Source organism: Cavia porcellus, unplaced genomic scaffold (assembly GCF_034190915.1).
Source record: "Cavia porcellus strain 051 isolate PalLab524CR breed Dunkin Hartley unplaced genomic scaffold, mCavPor4.1 scaffold_6, whole genome shotgun sequence".
In the NCBI taxonomy this organism is placed as follows: Eukaryota; Metazoa; Chordata; class Mammalia; order Rodentia; family Caviidae; genus Cavia; species Cavia porcellus.
Genome location: NW_026947489.1, coordinates 67,647,234 through 67,662,687, shown reverse-complemented (window position 1 = coordinate 67,662,687; position 15,454 = coordinate 67,647,234). Strand labels below are relative to the sequence as shown.

The window sequence follows — 15,454 nt, the reverse complement described above, 5'->3', positions numbered from 1 at the left end:
GTTATTAGGAGATACACACTGAAACTTCTAGGGTTGATGTGATATCACATGTGCAGCTTTCAAATAATCCAGACAAAGTATGTATACTATCCTCATACATGTACAATGGCACACAGAGAAAGATAAATATGGTAAAATGTTAATCGTTGAATCTGGATGAAGAGTATATAGGTGTAATCTTGTAAATATGTACATATAAGTCTGCAAATTTTAAAGATGAGAAATAAAGTATGAGCTTTGGCATTATTAGACCTAGTAGCTTTAAGTTTTAAACACTTGTTTTCTTGCCCTTTTTTGGCTATGGGGTTTTAGGCCAATGATATACCACTTGCCAAGTAAACAGAAACATAGTATCAATAGTATCTTCTTCGTTATTTTATAAGGATAAAAAAGAGGATGGTAAATGTAAGAGGACAAGTCAGTGTTTTGCTGTATACTTACAGCTATGGCTGTGTCTGTTGTTGGTATATGTTCACACAAGTGGCTTATGTAGATGGGAAAAGTTGGAATACTCCTACCTAAAAGATGCCAGTGCAGTTGTAAAAACCACAGAATGTCAGCTGGGGATTTAGCTCAGTGGCATAAGCGCCTGCCTTGCAAGCAGGCAGTCATGAGTTTGATCCCTGGTACCAATAAAAAATGAAAAAGACCAAAAAAAAAAAAAAAAAAACCACAAAATGTCTCATTCTTGTTTGAAAGACCCAAGACCTTTAGAATTGCCATTTGATCTGTTCTGGCTCAATGATGGGGTTGAAGAAACTCACTGAAGATAAGATGTGGGTAGGCTAAGGTGGAAAGGCCAAACAAAATCTGAGGAAGTGGAGGTGTTGAGACAGGGAGACAGATAAACACTTGGGGACTTGGAGGGGACGGGGCATAGTGACTCCTCTCCCTTCCTGCCTGGGATAAATCACCAGTTACTTTATCTGCTCTGCCCCCATGTCCCTCCCTCAGAGAGCTTTTGCTCCCAATCCTGATCACTGGGGAGGGCCACTAGTCTGGAGTGAACACTGGATGTCTGCAAGCCCGAATCTCTGTGTGTTTGGGACAGAAGGTTCCCAAGGAGGAAATCAAACCAGAAGCCATCTTTGTAATTGCACTGAGAATTTTAATAAAAAGCTGATTTCTAATGTTGGCCACTAAGCCATTGTGAGAGCTAGAGATGGGCACACTGGACCCCAGATATTCCTGTGGGAGTCCAGCCTTGCTTCTTTGCCTTGAAAGATGTGCTGACTCCCTTCCTCATTGCTAAGCAGTGGGCCAGGTGAGAGGCCTGGGAACCTAGAGACTTCCCATGGCCACGGCAGGGCCTCGATAGCTCTTTTAGCCTCTAAGTGGGAGAAGCTGCTAGCATTGCTGTGTTGTAATAGAATCCATGCCCTCCCAAGGATGAATGAGAGTAGGGATTGAGAAGTTTCCTAAACTGGTTAAGACCAGAACAAGCAGCAGCAGCGGAGTTTCTACAAGGTCAGGTTCAAGGTGGTTCTTCTCCTAGCTCATCTCCAAAGAGTTGATGTACTCTCGAACCCACTTTTTCTCTGGGTTGGCACACACCTGGCGGTTCTTTCGGGTAACAAATCTGTAGGAGAGGAGAAATTGAGACCTGTTAGCCCCAGAACAGCCAGTTTTGGGGATGAGGTGGATTGGGATCCATTTGGGGATGAGGGGATGAAGGGAAATGATGGGAATGGAAAAGGATGTTTTTAGTTCTCCGTAAGATTTTATTTCTTTTTAGGGGAAGATATTTTTTCTATTGACTGTAAAGGCTTTAAGTGAGAAGCAAAACTGTGTGCATTTTAACCTCCACAAAAACACCTACAGCCTGGAATTTGAAGGGGATCTGAAACCTCACTATTAAGAATTTTCCCTGCTCCAGGTCCAGTACCAGGTGCTCAAGATGCAGAAAGGAGGAGCCAGGTATCTGTAATCCCAATACTTGGTGACTAGGCAGGAGGATGTTGAATTCAAGGCCAGTCCAATTTATACAGAGAATTTTTTGGAGACCCTGTCTTAAAAAATGCACAGAGAACAGATATCCCCTAGGAACTGCACTGGCTGAGTAAGTGGGTGACAAGAAGTTAAAGGGACATATGACTTGGCTTTAGACAGTACAGTGCCTGGCACAGAACAGACACTCGACACATGAACACATGAATACATGGGTGAATGAAAGAAAGGAGGTGAAATTGATCCCTAGTTTCACCACTTGTTAGATCACTGTGGACAGATCCCTGAGGACCTTTCACCTTCCAGTCTATTTGCTACCCTCTAAGCTATGGATGAAACTCCTACAGTTGCTGTGAAGCTCAAATCAGATGCATGTGATGGAGTTTGGAAAAGCACTTTCCATGTATTGTTGTGATTAGAATGCTGTAAAATTCCTGCTTTAGGGTGATTGGAGCAATATGAAACCAAAGGTCCTGGTACTAGACTATGGCTCACAGAAGTCAGAGGCCCTGAGATTTTGGCAGTATCACAGCTCTTCCACCATTTCACCAGCCAGAATGTGGAAGCCCGTGAGAGTTAGAGGCCTTAACTCTACAGGCATTGAGGGTGAAAAAGCATTACAGCCTAGGAAACATTAAAATTGGGAGCCTGAGGGTCAGTTAGCTGCTTCCTCTCCTGTCTTCTGGGGTACTGGTTCTATCTGGGGCAGAGTAGGGGGCTGGGCAGCAATCGACACAATTATTTCAGGGTTAACCCTGCCTGTTTGCCTCTCTCATTCTGGCTTCTTCTAGAATGTGTTCCATACACTATTTTTTAAATTTAACATTCATTTGTTTAAGTTAGAATATCAAATTAAATGTTTTAGGGGTTCTAATGGGAAGAAAGCTACTTATGGTGCAACTGTCTAGAAGTTTAAGTTCTATTGAACTACAAAGTATACCACATTATTATATGGCCTGAAAAAGGAATTATATGTCCCTAACAACTAAGGGAATTACAGTTCAGTGTTTGTTTTTTAATTATGATCATATTTTTAAAAATATATTGGGTATGGTAGTGCCCACCTAATAATCTCAATACTTGAGAGTTTGGGGCAGGAGAGTTACTGTGAGTTCAAGTTCAATTGGGGCTACATACTGAGCTTAAGGCCAGCCTGAACTACATAGTGAGAGCCTGTCTCAAAAAAAAAAAAAAGTATTCTCTGTATTGGTTTATGTGCTTACATATGTTTTGGGATGCTATGTACTCACCTGATTTAAGTATCTTATTTAAGATAAGACATCTTGGTTTGGTATTTTCATTCTTTACGCCTGTATCAGTGTGTCTGTCAAAGACACTAAACTTGTGTAGTTCTGATTCTTTGCCTAACAACATTTAAATAAACTTTTTTAAAAATCGTGGAAAAATAACAAAATATATCCTCTTCATCATTCTTAAGTCTGTCTGCAGTGTTCTTGAGTTTAAATCTTTGCAGGCAAAATGAAGGCATAAGTGGCTAGGTGAGAATGAGGATTTCTTAATTGGCTTTTGGGCCCTCTCACAGGCAATGTTTACTCCTAGGCAGCTGATTCACTTTCGTAGACTTCACAGAGCCACTGGACTGTGAACGCAGTGACTTGTCTCCCGCCATGGTGTGCCATGAGAAAGGGATCTGAAGGGCTCTGGTGCCCCCTAGTGGTGGTTTGTTTTCTGATTTGGAAGGGCTTTGCAGCTTCTGACACAGACCCTGTCCTCCTGGGTCAGCCAGGAACAGGAACTTCTGAGTGCCTATCCTCCATCTCTCCTCAGCACCCTTGGTCTGCAGCCCGGAAACCAACACCTGAGATAGAGGATTGCTTAGGTCTCCATTTCCTTATCCTTGCTGCATATGGTACCAAAGGACAGACTCTCCTTGTCATCTTCCTTTCCACCGGCCTGCATTCCCTGTCTGCCTCCTCCTTAACAGTAGAGTTCACAAGTCTTTTTCTCTCCAGTCTCTTAATCAGTCTCTCTGTCCCCCACCCCCTTCAGTTCTTTGAGACAGTTCCAGGTTGACCTCGAATTTGCGATCCTGACTCGCCTCCCTGTTTGCTGGGGTGACAGATGTGAGCCATCACACCGACCTTTCCTTTTCTCTTTTCTATGTTCTTTTCCAGGTCTCTGGACCCAACCTTCAAGCATGCTTAATGGATGTTTATTAAATAAATGGATGAGTAAATATATGTATTTTATTTTTAAGTTTTACCTATGACTCCTATGTATGTAATGACATTTATATGATAATGATGATTACAAGTTAACATTTATTTCACACCTTCTATGTGCCAGGGAATAATCTAAGCATTTTATTATTCCCTCTGTGACTCAATGAGGGAAGTGCTTCTGTTATCCAATTTTGGCTAAGGAAATTGAGGCTCAGCTCAGAGAGGGTGAGCGAAGGCCCAAGCTCTCCAGGTGGCATAGCTGGGTTCTAACTGGGCAGACTAACTCTAGAGTCAGCACCCAGCAAGACCATGCAGCCTTGCATCTTTATTATTGGGAGATCCTTCGTCTAAAAGAAAATGTCATTTCCACAGGGTTGTTTTGGTGGCACCTTGGTGGCTTCCTCTTCCTCCTTCTACCTCCTCCTCCTCTTCCTTTTCCTCCTCCTTTTATGAGATGAGTCTCATAAAAGGGATTTGGAGGCTGAGCTCAAGGCCAGCCTGAACTACATAGTGAGAGCCTGTCTCAAAAAAAAAAAAAAAAAAGGCGTCTCACTCTCGATCTGGCTTCTTCCCCTTTAAACACGGGTCATCCTCGGGTTTAGGGGGTTTCGTGCTTCTGCAGCCATGTTGCTGAAACCTGAGTGTGGTCCTGTCCCCTACTCTCCCTTGCTCTGGCTAATCCTGCCTTGCAAGATGCCTTCCTCCTATCTCTTTCCTCCAGGCCCCACTGAGCCCCCAATACTACGCATGTGGGTACTTATGGCAGCCTCTTAATTGGACCCCTATTTTCCAGGATTTCCTTGTTCCAGCCATTTTACACTTGACAGCTTTGTGTTTTTGCTGAATTCTCTTGCAAGGCCCTCTGTGCTTTGCTACATAGAGGTTCTACACAAACCAAAGTAGACTCCCGCAGACATTCTCTGCTTGATAAACCCCACCCACAAGCTTTTCTCTGCCCATCCAAGTCTCTTATCACAAAGCACCTTTTGCAGCAATGTCTTCTAAATCCTGTCTCCTCACTCCTGAAGTTGGATGTGCTTGCTTTATTCCTTTTGTAATGTTCTTTGCGGGGTACTCTAGTCATTGCTGTGTCTGCCTGATTCTTCTTGTCAGGCTGTGAATAGAATGGTGGTTTCATTCATCTCTGTCTGCCCTTAATGTGCTCACAAGAGGATATTTTCTTTTAGAAATATTTGTTTCTAGAAATGAAATTAGCAGGCTAGGCATAGTGGTTCATGCCTATAATCCCAGAACTTTGAGAGGCTGAGGCAGGAGGATGAAAAGTTGGAGCCCAGACAGTTTAGTGACTTAGCAAGAATTTGTCTGAAAATAAAAGATGAGAGAGAGAGAGAGAAAGAGAGAGAGAGAGAGAGAGAGAGAGAGAGAGAAAGAAAAGAAAGGGGGGCATGAAGGGTAGCTCAATGAGAAGGCCATGGGTTTAATTCTCAGTACTAAAAAAAAAAAAAAAAACAGTAGTGCTAAGTATTACCACTATACTTTGAGCAATTCATCAGGGCTCAGATTCATCTTTGAATAACTATAACTTTGCAAATGTCATGAAAACTTTTGGATTAAAAAAACTTCAGCCTTTTTTATAGAAAACTTCATGATCATCTTTTTTATTTTATTTTTAATTTTATTATTTTTACTACTATTTTTATTTTTAATTTTATTTGATTAAGTTTATTGGTCAATTTAGATATACATAATGATCACATTCATCATAGAGAATTTGTACCTATATATGATATATTTTGATTCCTCTTTTTTCCCAACCCCTCTACTACCATCACCCCCTCTTTCCCTCCCTATTTACAAAGCTTTGTTTCCATTTTATCTTTTTTTAATCATTTTTTTCATTTCCTTTCTTTTGCTTTCCTTGTTCCTAATTCCTCTTGTCTTTTGGACAATTTCTTCCTGTTGCTCTTTAATTCTATCATTTTAAATTTCTTAACCAATTGTCACTAATAGTAGTGACACAGTAGAGAGAGAAGGTTCTAGAAACAGGCTCCACCCCTCACTTACTGAGCAGCCCTGATAAATCAACAGACCTCATAGAGTTTCACTTTTATCACCGAAGTCATGGAAAAAATCATGCATACCTAGAGGGCTATTCTATGAAATATACAGATCATAACACTGCCTGTGTAATGAGGATGACTATATTGGTTTGCGTATTTAAAGATGAATCTCATTTTCTTCTCAGATGGGTAGGTTTTGTTTCATTTTGCTTGACTGCAATTAGGGCCCTCACTAATTCCTCCGAGGTTTAGGTGGATTTGACTGAGTGTGGAATATGGGGGATTCTAGGGTCCTTAACTAAAAAGGGGTGTTCAAGTGAAAGCCACACTGGTAACGAGTCTTAGTGACCTAGTCTTTTGGAATGGGCATGATCATTCCGGGATGCCTGTCTTGTCCTTGTACATTATAGATGGGACTCAGGCTAGAGATAGAGGAGGTGTAGTGAGTTGAATAGCTGGACAATAGGTACGAGTGGGTCGGGCACCTTCTCAGAGGGCACCTCTCGAAGACTAGCTCTGGGAGCCAGAGATGACCCCCCACCCCGGGAATCCATGGGGCAGAGACTCACACGACTGCTAAGTTGGAGCACTTGCTGCTGGTGTAGAAATATTCCTTGATGTGGGTGCGGGGCAGTGCCCGGGAGATGTAGGCAAAGCAGCAAGGAGTGGTATCTGAGGCATCTGGGAGAAGGAAAAAAAAGGAAGGAGATCTCTTTATTTAGTGCCAATGTCACTGGGCACTGTGCTGGGCACTTTACGTGATTTATCTTGAAAAGAGTTTTGGCAGAAACTGAGGCATGGAAAGACAGTCACTTGACCATGGACACGCAGTGGTAGAGTGGGAGTTCCAACAGAAGCCCACGAGAATTTCCCTCACTTCCCGTTTAATCCCTGAGATAGGCTTGTATCCCTCCCTCCATACCACAGACCCCTGCCTTGGCTCTCAGGATGAGCTGGGCCTCCTCCTTCCCTGTCTTGGGCCCTCTACCCCCATTCCTGCTCTTTATGGGTCTCCAAAATAGCTGTGTGACACAGGGGAGGCTGTGAGGAGGCTCCATGGCGTAGCCAGGGCCTAAAGGGGCCTTTTGTAGTGAGAGGGGAACTGAATAGGAACACGCTTGTTGGTCAATTAATTCAAGAGGCTTCTGGGAGCATCTACTGTTCTTTCCCAGCCAGAACTGCTTTGAGTACCACCATCCCCGACTGTCCTTATTCAAATTACTAAACCTCTGTGGACCTGTCTTTTCCTGTCTGTGAGTCCCAAACAGCTACTCAAAGATTTTTGTTAAATAGGGTGACATAGGATAAGCAGCTGGCAAAAGCCTGATCCATAGCAGGCATTTAATTAGCTTCTATATTCATAAGCCCCATTTTTTCCATCTATGAACTGACAGAATAGGACTGTTTTAGGACAGTTTCATTAAGATTTAGAAACCCTGCTGGTGACAGGGATGGGTCAATTGCTTTTCAAGTTTGTGAATATTTCCAGCATCACCCCCTACTCAGCATTGAGGCGTGTGTGTGTGTGTGTGTGTGTGTGTGTGTGTGTGTGTGTGGGCGGTCCCTGACATAAAACAGCTTAGATCTATCAAGATCAACAGGCCATTTGGATAAAACAGTCCATGAGAATGTAAATAATGGAGTTCAGACAGTATAGATGCTTTAGTGGGAGAGAGAGCAAAGTCTGACCCAGCAGGATGGGTTGGGCACTCTAGGCAGAAGATCAACTGACTTCCTGGGCTGTGGTGGCCAGGACCCGAACTTACATGGGGAGGCAGATGCAGGAACACAGAGGGCAGCAGTGGTGAGGATGACACAGAGGGCAGCTGCGGAGACCTTCATGGTACTTGCAGGCAGGGGCTGTGGCAGCTGTAGGTGCTGTCTCAGGAGCCTGTGTAGGGATCTTCTGCAGTTTCGCCTGCCCTTTATAGGGAGCCAGGACCAATAGGGACAGCGCCCCCTCAAGGGGAGTTTCTGAAAAAACAGGCAAGCCACTGGCTGTGAAACGCACAACACGGAGGACTAAATCTGAGTAAGTTTGGAAACTGAAATTAGCTCCGGAAGTTCCAGTCTGCTCACTGCCCTCCCAACTGGAATGAGCTCATCCCCTTTGCTCAGGTACTAGGGTGGAAAACCTCTTCCTCTGTTGGCACCCTCAGCTTCACCTCCTGGGGGGGGGGTCTTCCCCAGAGACTAGGAAGTTGCTGCTTTGGAGTGAGGTGGGGTACAAGGACAGGATCGGAGCCACTGGATCTTTATTATTATTACTATTTTTCAAAGTTCCTGCTCGTGCCTGAATTTATCTCCCTTCTCTGATCCATGGAAGGGTCTTTTCACAAGGTGTTTTATTGAGGAGGGTCTTTTGGTCAGAGTCAGGCAGGGAGGTGAGGGTGACCCACCTGATGACCAGAGCAGTGGAGAGGATCTGGGCACTGGGGCACCTGTTCACCAGGTGAGAGCTGGAGCAGTTCCTCTGAGGGTAGTTTCTCAGTCCCATCACTGCCACAGGGTCACCCTGTCATTTCTGTTCATTTGCTGAGGGAGCTGTGAGGAAATTTCTTAATGGCTCTAAGTTCTGTTTCTTTGTTTATCAAGTGGGATAGTTATTAGAGAGAGAGAGAGAGAGAGAGAGAGAGAGAGAGAGATCTTACAACACACCAACACACCATTACCATGGTACATGCACACAAATATCATTATTAGGGTTCAGTTGTGGCCATTGCTACTCTATGGGCTTGGCATATATTGGGTCATTTACTATTATTTTTTATACTTTAAAGATCAGAAAACTCAGTTAATGCTGAGATTCCATCTCATTTCTAAGGTATTTTGGGCACAGAAATTTCAGAATATGAAAACTGCAAAGACCCTGAAGGATCATTTTTCTCTATGTTCTTCAGTTGCAAAGGAGTCTCTGAAGGCAGGAATAATTTGCTGAGGACACACAGCAAATAAAGGAAAGCTGGAATCAGAATCAAGCTTCTCTGATTCCTACTTCAGTGCTCTGTGAAGTAAATACAACTTGACATTAGAGGTTTTATGGTTGGGACATTCTCAGAACTACTTGTGTAGAACCCTTGGGCTAAAGGTGACATCTCTGCCCCATTTCAGAGACTGGAATACAGAAAATCTTCCTCAATTCCTGTTTGCATAATTCAGGTGACGATTTAGCTTTGGTGGGATTGCAATGGGCCTCTGAATAAAAGTGTGTAGAAACAAATACAAGACAAATTTGAAAAAATGTAACCCTGTATTGAGAACATTTTCTTGCTAGCTGATGTCACATATGTAACTTAGTGGCCGAGAGGGACTAAATTACCCAGGATAGGAAGACTTTGTCACATTTCACAATGAGTCTGCAGAGTGGCTGCTCTCCTCACTTTACAGAAGAGGAAACTGAACCTCAAAGAGTTTTATTAATATCTGCACGGTCACATAGCTGATAAATGGGCACTGAGCCCAGGGATTTCTGACGCCCATGCCCTGTCTTGCTATTGGTAAAGCAGTTATCCAGGTCTTTCTGGGTGCCAGCTGCCATTCTAAGGCCTTCATAACAGTTCTCTCATTCTCTTCTCACAACTCTTTCCTTGACAGTGGAAAGCATAAATTCAGTAGAAACATAACTTTGGAAATTTTGGCCATCTCACTTAATGAAACAGATTACAAACCCTTTAGAAACAATCGTCCATACATATAAAAATTTTGTGTCTATTTTTGCTGTTTCCTTTGGTCTAACTGAAGTTAACTTGTGCAAGGCTGTGGTTAATGCAATGATTAAGAGTAAGGGCTGAATGCTTTTCCTGTTTATTAGTCATATAGCCTCGAACAGCTCAATATCTTCAGTTTTAGTTCCTTCATCTATAAATCAAAGAAAACAATTCTCCTTACACAGTTAAGCTCTTATAAGTGTATGCAGCTTATAAAGATCTTAGTATAATTTAAAATACTAGTAACATTAGCTATTATTATCAATTTATTAAGAGTAAGGAGATGGCAGAACCTTTAAGGATATTTCATACTTTAGGCTTTTGGGCACTATAAATCAGACCCTACCTAATATAAATTAGTGAACCTTACAAAAATCATTATTGAAATGTCCTTTTTCAGGCTAAGAGTGGTGTTGCACACCTGTAATCCCAGCACTTGGGAGGCTGAAGCGAGAGGATCACTGCAAGTTCAAGGCCAATCTGGGCTATATAGGGAATTTGAATTACCCAGTGAAATCCTGTCTCAAAAAAATGTACATTCTTCAACAGGAAAGTCAGTGGGCTTGAGAGCATTGACTAGCTCAAGGCATAATCTACAGTTCTAGGCTTCAACATTGAGCCCACTATCACTTTTTACCACACTGTACTGTTTGTAGAGAAATTCTGAAACTCTTGCCAAGATTCAGTTTCCCTTGTGAGCTCTGTCTATTTCCTTTCCTGATCTCCGTTTCCCTCTTAAAGGAAGAAAGGAAATGAATTTCTGGATATCAGCTATGCTGAGTTGGAACACTAGCTGAGGACAGAGGCAAGGAAGCCTGCAGTTGGGGCTCGAAACCCACATGCTTCTCATCTGTGCGTCCCAGTGACCCTTTGCACTGTGTGTAAGTGTGCACACCTGTCTGGGTTTGAGTGGTGGTGAGGATGGGCATGGGATGGGGTGAGATAATTGCCGAGCAGGAATAGGCAAAGGAGGAGTCAGGAATAATTGCTTTCTTCTCTTTTGGTGGTTTCAGGGGGTAGTGAGGAGCAGAAGAAGATGAACAACCTAAGTTTTATTCAATGCTTTTCTTCCTGCGCATAGTCAGAGCTCCAACTTGCCTTAGCAAGCTACTTTATTTACTCCAGTGTATTGATTCCATGAACAAATTAGAGACTCCATGAAACAGTATGGAACCCAGTCCAGGGTGATGCTGTGATGAGTGGCACAACTATCATTAGATCTCCAGATATTTTCACTTTTTATATACTGCAACTCTGTGCACACTGAGTCCCCATTTCCCGCACCTCTCTGCCCTCTGATAACCGTAGCTCTACTCTTTACTTCTAGTTATTTAACTTTTTCTTCACTTGTGGTACTGGGCATTGAATCCAGGGCTTCACTTATGCTAGGCAAGGGTTGTACCACCTAGCAGCATCCTCACTCTTTTGTAAAATTTTATTTTAAGATAGGGCTTTACTAAGTTGCCAGCCTGGTATTATATCATTTCTGGAACAAAGTAGATAAATGGAAAACAGTTCTTTCCTTTTCTTAACATAAATTTCCAGTATTTTCCCCCCTTGATATCCTCTCCATTCCTATAAACATGCTCTTCTCAGCTAAGAATCAGGAAGCGTGGGGGTGGGAGAGAGGAGTGGACTATGATTTTCCACCAGTCATACACCATTCTAGACTTTTGAAGCATTGTTTCATTTATTAGGAAGAAGCATATCAAAAATAGTGATGACTCAGATATTCCCTGAGCTCTCTTTCTCTCTATACAACAACTTTGTACACAGCCCCTTGCTCTGTTCTTCACTGGATTCTCTCAGAGCCTGGTCATGGAATGAGACAGGGTTCCTCAATCCTCCTACCTCTGCCTTCCAAGCAGCTGGAATTACAGGTGTGCACCAGTGTGCCCACCCATATGTTTAACTTTTATTAAGATCCTACATACAAGTGAGATCACGCAGTATTATTCTTTGTGTGTCTGGCTCTCTATTGGTTATTACTGATGACTTTGAGGAAGTTGCTCTCTTTCTTTGGACCTACATTTCCCCATTTGTAAAGTAAGAGATTGGATCCAACCTGTTTTGGGTAATAGAGCCATTAAGAATCTGATGAAGGCTGTGCAAATTGTCTGCCAGTAAGTGGAGAGCTGCTTGCATTTTTAAATATACAGTGTTCACAGACCTGGCAGGCCCACTGATGGGCCTCAAGAATCTACAGGCTCCTCAATCAGCCCTCCATACCTCGGGTACAGCTTTTCTATAAGAGTCACTAAAGCAGGGCACATGTCCCTTGCAGCTGAGTATGCCACTGCTCCCTTCTTGTCTTGGCCTGTCTTTGTATTTCCTCTATCAGTTATGTTTTTCCTAAGCTATGCTGGCTTCCAGCCAAGTCTTAAGATGGTATTAGGAAACCAAATGCAGGCAAAGAAAGTGAAACCTTATTCCATTTGGATTCTGGCGTTCTAGTCAGACATGGAGTTTCCCCATTACTGTCCGTGGGCAGAGGAGGGTGTGGCTCTGTCTTTTTGGCTCTTAATAAAATGCCTAAAAGCAGGGAAAGTCCCTAATTTCCAGGAATCTGGGCTTTCAAGAGATGTCAGAGGCAAAGCCATTCCCTCCCCCCATGGGCTTTAATTTTCCCCATCTGCAAACTGGAGAGTTCCTCCCTAATTGTTCCCTTATTTCTCTGCTCTTGCCCTTGACACAGCAAACAGATGTCTCTCTCTTCTTTGCTTCTGTAAGGCCCTTTCTGGGTCAGGTACTCAACAAGCTGCCTGGAGAATCTGCAAGAGGACGCAGCGCAGGCACAAACTGAGCCCTCCAGTGAGCTCAGGGACTGCCGAGGTGGAGGCAGGATCAAATCCCATTCAGGACTCCTTCCACTGCATCCTGCCCTCACCTTTTGGCCCAGCTCTGGTTTGTTCTTTCTGTGTTACCCTGTTCTGCTTCTTTCCTTGTTTCTTTTTCCTTGTTCTCCTCCCTGTTGTGACCTGTTGCTAGGTCAGGGAACTGACTTTTAACAACTGCTCTCATAGTTCCCATCACATTCAGGCTCAAGGCTGCAGCTTGGTCTCCCCTCACTCTTCTCACCTTCACCACACAGGACAGTGGTTGTGCACACCCACTTGTTTTCTGCAGCTGGAGACCACATGGGTGTGTTTGCTGATGGGAACTGTGCTCATCCGCCTTGGTTTACTGCAGGAGCCCACCGCAAGGTTCCTTAGGGGGTGAAGTGGCCCTGAGAGTGAGGCCTGGGGGTGGGGTGGGGAAGCATTTGTTCTTCCAAAATTGCTGGCTGACATATGACTTTATGACCGACTTCTCATACATTGGGGTCTTTTCATTTGTTGTTTTCTGCTGCGTATTGGTTGAGAGCTTCCCCTTTCTTTGAGCATTCCCTTTCGTGACATTCCCTATCTTTTACTCTTTAAGGACCTTTGTTGTCAGAGCACTGTCTCCCACTTCTACTGTCTCTGGCCCCAAGCTGAAAGCTTGGTGAAACAGGACAAACTTGAGAATTGAAATCAGACTCTCTCTGTCTTTGGACAAATCATTACTTCTTCTATACTTGGTTTCATTTTTGGAAATCAGGTTGAGAAATATCCAGCTCCTAGGATATCTCAAAGGATTAAATGAGGCAGTGAGGAACTGCACAAACCATTTCTGGTACAAAGTAGATAATTGGAAAACAATTCTTTCCTTTTCTTTCCACAAATTTCCAGCATCTTTCCCCTTGATATCCTCTCCATTCCTATAAATATGCTCCTCTCAGCTAAGAATCAGGAAGTGTGGGGGTAGGGGAAGAGGAGTGGACAGTGATTTTCCAGCGGTCATGCACCATTCTAGACTTTTGAAGCATTATTTCATTTATTAGAAAAAAACATATGAAAAATAGTGATGACTCAGATCTTCCCTGAGCTCTCTTTCTCTCTGTGCAACAACTTCGGACACAGCCCCGTGCTCTGTTCCTCACTGGATTTCTCAGAGCCTGGCCATGGAGTGAGACACAGTCTCTCCTTCTCCCTTCTTGAAAGTCCCCATAAACTAACACACAGATCCTTTTTCAATTAGTTTCACAGACAGAAATGCAAAGGAAATGATAAAAGTTTCAAAATCTTAGAAGACTCTGTAGTTGCAATCTGCATTCTGTCCCTTTTTGTTTTGTGGTCCTGGGAAGTCCCTTGGATTCTTGCCCATTGCTTTGAATCTCAGAGTTGGAGGTCCTAGATTCTTGCTTCTTCTTTATTTTGCTTTTCCTACTCCCTCTATCTCTCCTCTACCACCCATCAGCAGTTAGACCTGCAGAGCATTCTGCCTTGAATATTACAGACCTTAGAACTTCCCTAGGCTTTTGCATTTTTGAGGACCTCCAGCTTGGGTGAGGAAGTCTCCTTTGGCCATTTCCTCCAACTGGGTTTGGAAATTCTGCACCTTAATCATTTCTTCTGGAGTCAGCTTTGAGCTGTGAAAAGAGCAAGGGACCTAGAAGTAGGAGACTTGAGTTCTATTCCCAGCTCCAAACCTAGTTGTGAGATTTTTGCAGACCACCTTTTGTGGGTTTGGTTTTTCCATATTTGGAAAGCAGAGGTCTGATATTACTATTTCTGAGACCCTTTCACTTCTCAGTTAAAAGATCATAAAAGTAAATGATTTTTACTGTAGTAGAGAATGACTTGATAGTAGGTGTCTTGTTGCTTTTAAAATTGGTTTGCACAACACTTAAAAGTAAGGCTGAGGAGTCATCATGCCTCTTTTTCTCTCATCTCCCAAGTCCTGTGATTCACCTCTTAGCTCATGAGCAGCTTCCATGAGTGACCCGGCACACACCCTTTACTTTTTTAGCCCTCCCCCCACCCACTGTGTCAGTCAACCTCTCATTCACCTTTACACTTTCTATCCATTAAAATTCTTTCTTCCTAAGCAGAGAAAACATTTGCTAACTCAGTTGAGAAGCTGGTGAACTGGGGATAATGTTGGATATTCATCAAATAGATACAGCATTGTAGACCTGGCCTGGCAAAAGGATGGAAGAGAAACTAAAAACTCTCTGGGTGTTGGTGCAGCAGGTACGACTCGACAGTACCATCAGGGTACCACTGTTTAAATAGATATACTCTGGCTCATTTTTGAATGTATGACACTCTATCAAGAACTCACAATCCTGGGGGAGGGAGAGAGAGAGAGAGATCAGCTAAGCTTGTTTTACTTGCTTGCTTCTTGGCTGGGAGAAGATATGGCACCTGATTTGCAGGACCACTGATAATATATATCCTGAAAAGAACTGTGTGTGTGGGTAATGTCACCATAAGATGGCACAGTAATATTGAAAGCAGAGACTGGACATCATGTGAAAAAATAGAAATGAAAGTAGCCAGCCAATCAACCAACCAACCAACCAATACTCCACCTACCTGGTAACTCTCCCATCTATCCATCTATTAATTCATCTGTCCATCTATTAACTCATTCTTCGAGCCAACCAAAAGCATACCGTTGTTAAGTACCCATTATGTTCCAGAAGCCATGAAAAGCACTCAGAAATAGTGCAAAGCTGTTAATGGGAAACATTTCAAGACTCTCTCAAAAAGGACTCATCTGTGGAACTGAA

The 15,454-nt window shown here is 43.2% G+C and overlaps 2 protein-coding genes across 8 annotated transcripts in view; one reads left to right on the top strand and one right to left on the bottom strand.

Moving 5' to 3' along the window:
- Positions 1-1,087: 1,087 nt before the first annotated feature.
- Positions 1,088-8,050, bottom strand: Ccl5 (C-C motif chemokine ligand 5). The gene is given in 3 exon segments (NM_001172927.1): positions 1,088-1,579; positions 6,721-6,832; positions 7,918-8,050. Coding segments are annotated over 3 exon segments (276 nt in total). The 5' UTR covers positions 7,994-8,050; the 3' UTR covers positions 1,088-1,491.
- A 71-nt stretch (positions 8,051-8,121) lies between these two features.
- The window catches only part of LOC134476479 (igE-binding protein-like), a 28,123-nt gene continuing 20,790 nt past the window's right edge, over positions 8,122-15,454 (top strand). For 4 of the 7 annotated variants that reach the window (XR_010048169.1, XR_010048168.1, XM_063250934.1 and 1 more), the window contains exon 1: positions 8,122-8,269. The gene's annotated coding sequence lies outside the window, so the exon portion shown is untranslated. Of the gene's footprint in view, positions 8,270-10,599; positions 10,740-15,454 lie in introns of all 7 variants that reach the window. The other 3 variants (XM_063250933.1, XM_063250931.1, XM_063250932.1) reach the window with 2 other exon arrangements.